The sequence below is a fragment of the Amblyomma maculatum genome, chromosome 3 (genome assembly GCF_055883805.1).
Source record: "Amblyomma maculatum isolate TAMU_Amacu chromosome 3, ASM5588380v1, whole genome shotgun sequence".
Classification (NCBI taxonomy): Eukaryota; Metazoa; Arthropoda; class Arachnida; order Ixodida; family Ixodidae; genus Amblyomma; species Amblyomma maculatum.
The window spans coordinates 122,178,697-122,191,624 of NC_139346.1; the positions used below are offsets into that span (position 1 = coordinate 122,178,697).

At 46.4% G+C, this 12,928-nt stretch overlaps 1 protein-coding gene across 3 annotated transcripts in view; it reads right to left on the minus strand.

Moving 5' to 3' along the window:
* LOC146195895 (rRNA methyltransferase 1, mitochondrial-like) overlaps nt 1-12,928 on the minus strand; it is a 113,157-nt gene that overhangs the window by 60,873 nt on the left and 39,356 nt on the right. For all 3 annotated transcript variants that reach the window (XR_014706052.1, XR_014706051.1, XM_084597939.1), the window contains exon 9: nt 12,718-12,837. Coding sequence is in view for 1 of the 3 variants with exons in the window: in XM_084597939.1 (XP_084454065.1) it covers nt 12,718-12,837 (120 nt within the window). In the remaining 2 variants the exon portion in view is untranslated. The remainder of the gene's footprint in view (nt 1-12,717; nt 12,838-12,928) is intronic.

Consider the following 12,928-nt stretch of genomic DNA (forward strand, 5'->3'; position numbering starts at 1 on the left):
GCACGATGGAAGCGAGGTCAAAGCACTGTGTGCCGGTGAGCACTCTTACCTCGCAGCCGTACAATGCTCTGCTGCTTGCATTTCATTTTACGCAGATAGCGTGCCACAGTCAAAACTACGTTATGAAATGGCAAGGTGCTAAAGGCGGGCCTCCTTTTAGCACTCCCACATTACAGAATTGCCAGTGAGCTATTACGTCACATAAAGACGTCCTGCCGTCACCAGTTGTTCAAAAGAGCCTGTAATAAGGTGTAGTGAATAAATGAAATAAATTTGAGAGTTTGACGTAATGCTACAGTATAGAACAAAGAGATTGTCTACTAATGGCAATGAGCTATAATAAACTTGGCCAAGTGCAAGTTATTTCAAGACATAGGCACGAGTCAGTGATGAAAAAAAAAGGCGCTGTCCTCGAGGTGGCAATCATATGTTACAAAAAGAGCAGCAACACTGCCATCCCTGGCCAAAAAACTTAAAGGTCCACGGAAACGGCCCCCAAGAAACCACTGATAAACGTGTTCAGTGTGTAGAACACATCCTTTTGAGCATTAACGCAAAGTATAACTCCTTGGAACAAAGCCAGCAATTTATTATTAATTTTTAAAAACAGCGTTTTTTGAAATTCGCGGGCAGAGGAAATGTCGCTTGGCGGTGTCGCATGGAACTACTTCCTAATCCCGTGACGTCACGGGTCGGTTGACTGGCAAGGCTTGCTAGAAGCTGCCATTCGCTGCGGTCACTGCAACCATGACGTCACGGACACACTTCCGGTAGCTGCGAAAGTCGTCTGCTCGTGCGCTGCTCGAACTCTGTAGCCCGCTGCCCTTATCGGTTAGGTGGCCATTGCCCATTAAGTGCAACAACCGAAGCGACGCAGGGATCGGCAGAACGAAGCTGCATTTACAAATATCTTATTTATGTAACGTGGTTTCAGGACTATCGCAGTGTCGTCCGATGAGGCGTCAACAGCACGGTCAAGCACCGCACGATGGCAGCACCTCCTCGACCGCCGTAAACACCGCCGCTGTGGCCCCTCCTCCTGCATACCGTTCGCGAACGACACGGCGGGTCGTTAGCACTGATGTCCGAAATAAAGCATGCTAAAATTTGTTGGCGTCTGGAATACTGAGCCGAATATCAAGTATGAAGCCCTCGTGAGGATCGCTGACCAGCAGCAAATTGCTGGTAAGAGCGATAGCCGTGATACAAGCTAGTTTCTGCTCAAGCCAGCTGCCGCTGGTGCATTTCGGCTGATCCGATCTGCTCGTACTAGCTCTGCGATTAATGCGTCGGCAGAGTTAATCCTATAATTATTTTACTATGGCAGGATAGGAATCACTACAAGGCAGTTTCATAAGTAGACGATTTACGACAGCGTTGATAATGTTCTAAAGCGTCGACCGCCGCGGCTTCGAAGCGAAACAATAGGCCTAGCGACGACTAGGGACAGTCACGCACGGCGCCGGTGTTCGCCGCGCTCGCACGTTCCACCCCCGCGGTAATTGTGTAACGTACCTCAGCCTCCTCGCGGCATCCCGTGCTGCAAGCGTTGCAAACTCGTGTACTTTCATAGCTAAGGCCGCGTATTTTTTGGCGTTCTGCTCAGCAACAAGCCGTTCAAACGATACTGTAGGCACGACAAGGCTTCAGTACGCAGTCGCTGCGCTGTCGGCCGTAATCAAAGACGTCGGGCGGCACCATAATCTATACATCGATCTTTAAACGTGATACAGTGGGCAAATGAATAACTTTGTGAAGCAGACCCGCTCGTACGTTTCGCGCACTCGGGCGCCGACGAGTAGCTTCCGTCAACAGACGCCGTCATAAGCTCGGTTAATGATGCAAACCGAGGTCGTCAAGCTCGGTTTGCGGTAACCGCGGTTAGTGGTGCAACCATGGTTTGGTCCGCCGTGTAACATAGGATAACCACGGGTTCGCGGTTACACTAACCGTCGCTGCGCGAACTGGCAAACTCCTCAGGCGTGTGCAAGCGAGGACGGGTTGGCGCGAGTACGCCAGCGAGCGCGCGGCAACCGGAAGTTCGTCGAAGTGACGTATGTCTGGGCGGAGCTTTGAACTTGCTTGTATTCTTTGTTTTTTTTATGGCTCCCTTCAGCGTACGAGTTGAGAGGGAAAATTGGAAGGGTCATTTTTGATCGCCGATATCTCTGGTGTTGCAGAAGCTAGATCGAAAATTTTTGCGGGAGAATGATGGGTGGTTCAATAACTATCAGTGCTATGGCGTTGTTTACCCTTCTTTGTGACCCCTTTCAGTGGACCTTTAATTGCCCTGACTACGCCCTGCTGTCACCTTATGACGATCGAACTGCTCTAAAATGGGCCACGTCCTACTGGGTAGCAAAAAAAATTGGCTGGGGCTTAGCTAAGGTTAAGCCTGGATATCTCGAATCGAAAAGCTTCGGTGATGCTTGTGGTTTAGCTTATGGTTATGCTTTATGATTTAGCCTATGGATATGCTTATGGTTTAGCTTATGGTTAGCTTTATGATTTAGGCTATGGATATGCCTACGGTTTAGCTTATGGTTATGCTTCACGATTTAGCCTATGGATATGCTTATGGTTTAGCCTATGGTTATGCTTTATGATTTAGCCTATGGATATGCTTACGGTTTAGCTTATGGATATGCTTTATGATTTAGGCTATGGATATGCTTACAGTTAAGCTTATGGTTATGCTTTACGATTTAGGCTATGGATATGCTTACGGTTTAGCTTTATGATTTAGCCTAGGATATGCTTACGGTTTAGCTTATGGTTATGCTTTATGATTTAGGCTATGGATGTTCTTACGGTTTAGCTTATGGTTATGCTTTATGATTTAGGCTATGGATATGCTTTACGATTTAGGCTATGGATATGCTTACGGTTTAGCTTATGGTTATGCTTTATGATTTAGCCTAGGATATGCTTACAGTTTAGCTTATGGTTATGCTTTATGAGTTAGGCTATGGATATGCTTAGGGTTTAGTTTATGGTTATGCTTTATGATTTAGCCTATAGCTATGCTTACTGTTTAGCTTATGGTTATGCGTTAGGCGTTTCAGACTGCTTTGCTGCATCGTTTAGCGAGACGTTCTCCTTGTTCGGGTGTCCCGGACACTCGCCGAGCTTTCAGCCTTTCGGTTCTTCGCTCCTTTTCAGCCAACTACCGTGGTAGCACTTCTGTATCTGTAGTATCACTCTCCTGTCCTTCCATGTTAAATGTGCATGCCTTTTCTCTGGCAAGCGGTTATATATCCGGCCTCCGCAATAAACACATGCGCATGTTAAAGATGCTTCGTGTCTTCTCTTATTTCAGTGTCATTTTTACGGCTAGCACGGCACTATGCTTTCGTGCCTAAAAACTGTGGATGCTTGGGAGTGAAAGTGAAAAGATAGAAAGGGGAGTCGTAGTGGAGGGCTACGGAATAATTTCTATCACCTGGGGATCTTGAACAAGTGCTGTACGATGTCAGCGCACGTTAAAGATCCCCAGGTGGTCGAAATTACTACAGCTCCCGTTTCTCTCTTTCCACTTTCACTCCCAAGCATCCAGTTTTTAGGCACGAAAGCATAGCGCGATGCTAGCTGTAAAAATGACATTGCAATAAGAGTAGACACGAAGTATCTTTCGCGCGTGTTTATCACGTGTTTCACGCCGTTGCTGCCTTTTTATAGAGAAACAAAGTGCCAAAAGAGTCTCGACGTGCGCTGCTATTCGCTAGTCTGTGCCCGTGACTAAAATGGGTCACCCAATTGGCTGACAGGCTTCCTGTCGTCTACTTGCTGCAACTGTGGCGGGCCGCAAGCGACAGCTGTCAGAGTGTCATTGCTGGTACGTCTCAACGTTGCTAGATACTTTCCCAGTTCTCAAAATCCACCTTCCTCCCTTCCCTTATGGTGCAGTTCAGGTGTCCACAGAGCAAGTGTGACAGATACTGTGCATTACCCTTCTTGTGATGGAGTCGGTGGCGGCCACCTGTGCCATGCATGACGTCACTCGTGCTCAATCATACGCCGGCTCACGCGGAGCATGGTGGTGACTAGTATAGTGAAGCTTTTCGCTTCAAAAATATTTCCAACAAAAAAAAATTATACAGGTGGCTAAATCTATTACATTTGAAAACACTAGTTTGGAGTAAGTAGTTCATCCTGGTAGATGTATTAGATGTCAGTGCCTTCATGCCTTCACCTACCAGACGCATGTTAGTGACGAGGACTATGATGTATGCTGCCGAAGTTACGGCGTCCTGCCAAGACCGGGCTATGGGCATTTTGTCAAATATATTGGGCTCCAGTTTTGGAGCCAGAACTCCTGTGCCAAGGCATTCACCCTGATGAAACCCGATAGTAATGCACGCTGGTCACCTAATGGAGCCACTATTCAAATTCCCACTATTCCGCAAAATTTAGTTGCAGAACAGCGACATTCACCAACATGGCATTGATGCATCTGCCAAAAAGACAAGTACAGCCACCCAAATCTCTAACTGGCAGGCGTGACGACCGCATTTTCTGTGGTTCTAAGCGTTACAGAGCAGTTAACCTGCGAAAAGTCCAAGTACAGTAGAACCTTGGTGATATGAATTTCACGGGGCCACGAAAAAATTCGTATCATCCGAAAATTTGTATCATAAAAACGAACGAAAATAAGTATGCAGAAGCATGAGAAAGGCAGTCGTGAAGATCTGTTTACGTCCGAGAAGGTTTATTACGGTTGCGCGGCCACAGCTCGGCATTCGCGGCACACAGAGCACGACAGGCGATCGCAACGTCGGCAACGTGTGGGACACGTGCCTCCATGGACTTCTCGCGGCACGAACAGCACAAGAGATGGCGACGTGCCAGCCGCGCAGCACCGCAGACTGCTCACAATGCGTACAGCGCGCCAGCGGTCGCGAAGTCTACGATGTGCGCCCGCCACCGCGTGCGCTGCCGGCTACTACTCACGGCTGCGCACCGCTGCAAACCTTTCGCGGCGTGCGAAACGATTGCGATGCCAGCGATGTGCGATCCGCCTGCCTCCGCGTACAGCATGACTGGAGATGGCGAAATGCGGGCCGCACGGCACCACGAACTGCTTGCGGATTGCGATTGTGGAGCCAGCAATGTCCGGTTTGTGCGCAACCGCCGCCGCCAGCTACGGCGGTTGCAACGGCGGCGGTGGTTGGGACGTCTACGGTTTGTCAGCCGCGCGCCGCTGAAAGCCTCTCGTGGCGTGAGCCCGACAGAAAATCGCAACGTCAGCGAGGTGCGGACCACGCGTCACTGCAAACTGCTCGTGATGTGTACATACAGCGTGACTGGCGATCGCGTAGTCAACGATGTATAGGCGGTGCATAGTGCTCAAAGTTGTAGTCGCAGTTCGCGCGTTTGTATTATCCGTAGTGGCGCGGGAGAGTGTTCAGACCATCCGAAATTTTCCACATTGTACACAATGCACTCTGGCTGGGAAATTTCGCGAATTCGTATCACCAAGATTTTACTGTATATGCAAGGGCTCACCAAGCCCTTGCTTAATCTTGACCTTCTGGGAAGTTTTATCTGCCCTAAGGTACAGGAGCACAGAAAAGGCAGCCACTGCGCACGCCAGTTAAAGATTTGGGCGGCTGTACTGTTCTTAATATTTTTAATACGCAAGCATTGTATGGCTATGTAGGTGGCTTTCGCGTGGACATGACTTTGTCGGAGCTGTAAAAGAGGAACTAGTTGGCATATTGGGAAAAGAATGGTTTGATCAGATACAACGTCAAGGAAAGGTGTGCAAGTGACAATGGCTGATGTGGGTTAATTAGTTATGTAATTAGAGACAATTAGGTCAATGAAACATCGAAATAGCCGGGAGGGGTAATGTTGACCACTTAATGTTGACCACCTTAGGGTCAAGGGTAACCACAAGTGGTACCGACATTTGGTGGCGTAGGCCTAACTTCCGGTGGCAGGACATTTGAAATGTTTGCACGTGAACAAGCTGGAAAGGGCGTCATTTGCGCATACAAATAGGTGGGAGTGGATGGAAAGTGTGTAAAGAGAGGTAATCAACCAAGCAGTCTGAAAAATTCCGAGAGCACTGCACTGCAGAAATGCAAAGGCCTGAGTGTTTCTACTACACACGGTACATTGCACTCAACTTCGTCGAACACAACCAGCGTTCCCTTAAGGGGGGACGAGGGTCTTAAAACTAACTCTCTTAGTTATGGCTAGAATCTCACGAAACTTTGCACACAGATGTGGTTTTCTCTCCTGATTTCAAAAATGTAATTATAATCGAGCTGGTGGTATTAGATCAAAAGTTATCTAACAAAGTCCAGAGCATAATTAGTGAATTTCTTACGCAGCTTTAATGAACTTTCTCATTGCATTTCGTTACTTTTAATTACATAGATTGATAGCCAAAGTCTTCCCATACCCGATGACATCCTTCGTTTTCCTCAAAAAGGCATGTCATTCTCACATATTATGGTGAGAGTAAAAGGCTGCATTATTTGAAACGAACTCATTAAGCTAATCTCAAATTGACATTTATCCATTGCCTAAACTAAAAAACTAAAAATGTCATCGGGTACTTCATTTCTCTCTGAAGAAAATGGTACCAAAGTTATTTGTGTGAACTAAAAAGAAGTTATCAAAACCCTGCGTAAGACTGTAGAGATCGACCAAAAATATGAAACTGAGAAAAAGGCATTTGAAGTTTGATCACATATTATAACTTGAACAATCAGTAGCCTCACTGTGATATTTCTCACCAAAAATGTCATGCTCTTCCCATTTCCAAAACTGTCTGTGGATTTTGAATATGTCAACTAAAACTGAAACTATCACCATTACCCATGGCCAAGGTAGTGTATGCCATTAGGAAATCAGCAAAATTTTTTGACATGCAATATTATTTTAATGGCAATTTGAAAAAATCTCGATAGAGTGATGTAAGTGTTGGATCACCCCCTGATCTTTTCAATATGACTGCAGTGGTGCTAAATTTGTCATTGTCACTCGGCGACAATGTAGAGAAAAAGCACAGTAAGGCTGAGTGCAGTGTCCAGAAACAGCACTGAGAAAAACGTATTTGCATTTTGAGACAACCTTTAACTTTTGCTACACTGCAGCTATGGTAATATAAATGGAATCGTTGTGAGGCTTTGTTCTTTATGAGGAAGGCTATATACTAAACATATAACAGTACCCTCCCCAAATACTGGTAAAAGCTTGCCACAAAGTCTAAATATACCACCACTAGACCAAGCGGGAGAAGCTTTATTTACAACTTCATATGCCTGTGGCAGTGCCCTTCAAGGCAAACAGATACTCAAAATTACGATAAAACGGTCTTGCAATATTATTAAACCTGCACAAAGTTTAAGGCTAAAGCACAGCGGCATACTGGAATGACCTAATAAATTGGCTAATGTTGCAGAATGAAACTTTGCTACTTTGCTGTACAGCGCATGCAGGGCCGCACGCGGAGTCCCTTGCTGGAGCTAAAGCTCGAACTTTTACACCCCTTGAGCGCAGCGACGCGATTACTTAGACAATCTGAAAAAAAAAAACAGAAAAAAAACACGAAACCGTCCGCGGAAAATGAACGCGGGCAACGGCGCGACGTCAGGCTCGCCTGTCGTCTGAAGCGACGCGATAACAAAGCAACGAAGTGGTAGCGTCGGTGAGGACCATGAGTATCAGCTGAACAGTTAAATCTATCGATGCTATCTCTGATGCCTCTGAACCGCTCACAAACAATTATATGCCGCCGGACGTGCTGCAGCTAGGTCGAGAACACGCCGCGCGACCCTGGCAGCGAGCCGCCGCACTCGTTCTTCGACGCGCACTCGCTAGGCACTTCCGTTTTCAATACACTCCTGATACGGCTACGTCTACTGAGCTATAACCGAGCTACGTCTAAAGACCAGCACCGGCTGCGGGAACGACTGATAACGACCGCGAAAGCGCATCATAAACGAGCGAAGCAGCAGCCGCGACGAAGAACGTTAAAAACAGACAAACAAAAAAAAATGGCAAGTCAGTCGCGCTGGCCAATGGGAAGCGCGAGACGAGGGGCTCGCTTCACGAGCGCGCGCTCCAGCCAATCAGCGGACCGGAAACGGCTTTCGGAAAACCCGCGACGGTGGTCGTTCTGTTTGAGCGACGTCATTTGGAGATGTCGCAAAATGCGCACAATGAAACAAGCTTCAAAACAAGTCCAAGATGGCAGCGGCCAGCCGGCTGCTTCACCCGCGGCGCGCGCAGGAAGTTCGAACAATTTTCACCCCTTTTTTGGCCATTTCGAGGCTCCCGTGGCGTTTTAAAAGTCGATTTTACCGTATTTCCCGATCGAATTCAGTGTTGATATTTTGAAGGCTAGTGCTCAAAGGTACAGACATTCCGAAAATGCATTTTTCTCAAAATCAATTTTTCGCCCATTTTTGACCAGTTTAAGACCCGCGTCCCCCCTTAAACGCATCAAACGTCACCGGAGTTCTATGACTGGTTTACAGGAAAGGAAAGAAGCAGTATCTGTCACTCGTGGAATTCCGCTGACACATCTCGCGGACAACACAGCAATGCTCACGCTTGCACATTTCTCCAGTGCAGATCCTGCAGTGATCTCGGAAATTTTTTATGCAATTTCAGGGCTAACTTTTGGTTTTATATCAACATTAACACTAAAGCAAACGCTCAGAAGTTAAAATTTAAACTGCGCACACGCTTACATTATACCCTATATGCATTTTTTATTTTTCTGTCCTGCATTTTTTATTTTTCTGTCCAATAAATTGGATGTCGCACTGAGCTGGAACAATTGGTGCTATTGAGAAAAATGAGGCTTTTCATGTTCGTAACCCTGTTGACATATCATAAAAGCATTAGAAAAACTCACTCCAAATGCATCTTGGGTCTCAGGAGAATAAAAAGCACCACTTTAACCACGGCTGAATTCTGATCTCACTCTCCCATTTCAATGGCGAAGCTCTAGCCACGGCCGCTCGATGGAAGCGCACTAGGTGCGGCCTGCTACGTCGCCCGAAACCGGCGGGAGGCGCCTACTTCCAGTCGCCACCGTTCGGGGACAGCCGCGCGCGGAGAGCTGCGCCTGGCTGCGCTTTGAGGGAGGCGTCAGCGTGGTAGAAGCCTTTTATTTTAAGGATATAAGAGCTCCGCTTCACACAATTTGGCAACAAGAATTAGTATATACTGTCATGTCTAGTGCGACCATGTCAGCACTTAGCACTTGCTCGGCAAGGATGTATACTGGAGTGTACCCCGAAAAACTTATAGTGACGGTGGTTCAAGCGATTGGAGAGCTCGCATTACCATGATGTTGCATTCGGATCCAGTTGTTCGTCACATTAAAATGTGATTCGGTTGTGAACAATTCGAAGCTGTTCAGCTGCCATGATAGCCTAATGAATAACCACTTAATTAACTATGTCGCAAATTCCGTGTGTCATTTTCATACCATTTACTCATTCCTGCATACAGCTTTTATACACAAACTGATGTTAACCTGTTCTAAGCTGCCAGCGCTATCCAATAAAAAAATGTCCTACTATGAGCAACCTCTGTGAAAATGCGACATGTAACCAACCTTTCTATCTCATTGTGACAAATTCTACTGTGGAAATATGAAGATGTTTATTAGGTTAGATCTAGATGATAACCTGGGATCTTCTACTCAGTTGGAGACATTAAACTTTGTACGCCAGAACGCTATCCGTCATGGCTTCCAGCATTTTGCATGACCGGACAAAGTAAGCGCGCTTGATAGAGCCGGTCTGCCTCAAGGTGCTATACGTATATGCGCCGAAAGTTTTTATTACTATTTTTATTGGCTGCTCGCAAACCCATACAATTTTGCTGGTTCGTAATTTTCAATGGAAGAACGCGCATCGAGTGCTGCTATTGTGAAACTCTTAGCTGTGATCACAAGAATGTTCACGCGTCAGAGCGCAACTGCAGCCAAGATTCAGTGAGCAGCCGAGTATGCTTATTTAATGGCCACACAAAAAAAGAAAGAAAATTACCAATCGCAGGCGGAAAACCTTTCTTGAGCGAGGTTTATGCCATAGCCATAAACATCACTCCACTGTTGAGTTGATATTTCCAGCCCAGCTCGCTATCAGTGGGGGCAGCAACGTAACAATATCTTGCATAGAGCCTTAGCTTGGGCACAATCATTGTTTTTATAGATTAGCTGCAGGTACTGTGTACAGTGAGAAAACAATGATGAAACCAAAAGTTTACACAGCTTGCTACTTCCCCGGACCTCTTCAGACTTCATCATCCTGTTAATGAATGTGTTCGTAAGCTGACAAAGCTTGATTACTTCCTTTGCGGGGTACATCAAGCCTCCATTGTCCTTGGTTTTCATTAACCTGCAACTGGTCCAGTTGACTAAATTTCCTGCAACAGGCTCTTGCTCGACTGACATGTCGCCTCAAAACCATTACCAAATATCGCATAAATTAAGCAACAACCTGGTAGTGATAAACAAAACTTGGGGTTCTTAAGTCTCCTTGAGGAGCCTTGTTAGAGTGCCCGCACTTTGCTACCTGCTTATTCACCGTATCCCGTAATTGCTGCCTCTGTCGCATATCATTAGAATGCAACCTTAAGCCACCGCATTATATGCAATAGCACCCTACACATAGCTATATAAAGCCCCTCTTTACCGAAGCTGTACGAACGTGCCCTATAGGAGTATAGTATGCCTGACTTGGGATCTAAGGGTCCCGTTTTCAATAATTCCCCTTTCACCCTTACATCTTATTGACTCTCTCTGATTTGGCAGCTCCTGCCACATTCAACATGACATGTGTTCTTATTGCGCCAAAGGTGTCTGGCCATATCACCAACTAAAGTGCCGCTTACCAGAGAGGTTTTTTTCCGACTTTCCGCCGACAGAGCGGGCGCCGGATATTCTGTGGAACGTGGCTTTTCATTTTATCGCATCGGCTCAAACAGTCTCAACAGTATAAACAAATGTTGTATGTACAGGCTCCTTTACTTGCAAGGCCACTCAGACTAGCAGGGCAAAATTTAGAACAAATTGCATGCTTATATAAAAAAAAACCTTCGTAGCTTTTTCTGATATGTTCTCGCAACATAACCTGCGAGAAAAGCTTCTGGTGCTACCTAATCGTGTTCATCTGCTTCACAACACATCGTTAAAACTCCTAGTTCACTGGCCAGCTCCCTGGTGACTAAATAGGTTAAACGTGTCGGGAGCACAGGAAAAGAGGACGACACAACTAGTGCAGTTGTGCCGTCTTCTCCTGTGTTCCTGTCACGTTGTTTGCACGGTTAACCAATAATTAATCACCAACAAGTCCAATCTGCTGTCCCTTGTAGCAAATTCAATGGCAGCTGATAGGGCATTATGCTTCAGCATCTGGACTTTTTAACCTCAGCGCCACTTTCATTTCAGAGGAAGCGAGTGCATTTCCACTCCTCGCTGCTGTCTTTGCCTGAAGCAAGCTCAGCGGATAAAATTAGAGGGTCTCTTAGATGTCTCTTAAGCGCAGGACGGCGAAAGCCTACCCTTCTCCTATCATTTGCCTCTCATCGTTTGCCGCAGTTCGTCATTTCAAGACGTCGTTTGATATATTGGTCGTTTCTCAGTCATGATGAGTCTGCCTGCGTAGTCATTGTAGCCCTTATAACTCATAACTAAGCAGGTTACTCATTTAGAATCAGCAGTTGTCATTACATGTCGTCGTTTCATATATTGGTAATTTCGTAGTCATTAACAGTAATGATGAATCATGCCTAGCTATTATAGTCATTACCATACATCGCTAAGCACTTTTACTAATTTCTAATCAATTGCGGTCATTACATGTCGTAGTTTGATATACTGGTCATTACAAATCACTTAAGTCATTATTAACCATTATTAGTCATTACCATTAGTCATTACCTCTATCAATGTCTATAATTTTTATTGATTGCCTATCACCATCAATCACATTCATTCCTAATCTCCCTCCTTGTATGTCCGCTTTGCGACTGGCACACCAGTGCACAGATGCGACGCACAGATAACAGGCACAGCTTCTGTGCATAGATTTTCGCTCCATGAGCCTAGAAGGGCTTTCGCCTTAAAAAACAAACGCATCCAGTATCAACGTTAACGTGCTTGCACACGCGCACACAAAAACGTTTGCGTTTACCAAGCAGACGCGAGGCGAAAGCGCCCAGAAAGGAAGCAGACCGCACGCTCAGAGCCGGCGACCCCGGCGGCGACGTGTCCCTGAACAGTGGCGCCATCAGCAGAAATAGCGGGCGCAACTGTAAACTCCCCAAGGACGCGCTTGCTCATTGACGGCGGCGCGACGCAGCAGGCCGCACCCAGTGCGCTTCCATCGAGCGGCCGTGCTCTAGCTGGCAGCACACACCAAATTGGCAACGTAAAGAATGGTGAGCTGGTTTTAGACTTCGTCAAGTAGTGCTTTCGCAATAAAAAAAAAATTCATACACACAAGCAGACGACACGAAATGTCCGCCATGCTGAAGCATCTCTTCGGTGCGACCCATTATCAGATTGGCCACAGAAGACCCAAATGTAGCGCTCTTCTCACTGAGCTCACTGAGCTCGTAATGTTTTGCTACTGGAATGCACTGCCATTCGCTGGCACTAGCCCGAAAGGTACAAAGATGTCACAGAATTATTGCGGCATTATAATATAATATATTATATTACACTTGACAAGGTGCACATACCTGCTGCCACAGAAACATTGAGGCTGCCGATGGGGCTCTCCTGACCCCCAGAGGGGGCCACGCAGATGATGGAATCGCACAGAGCAGACACCTCCGGAAGCATTCCCTGGCCCTCGTTGCCTGCACAAGAGAGACCATACGAAGGAGAAGAGAGGAGGGTCATGACACTGCACCTGCAGCTAGAAAATGAACCAGGTACACTCAATTGAGG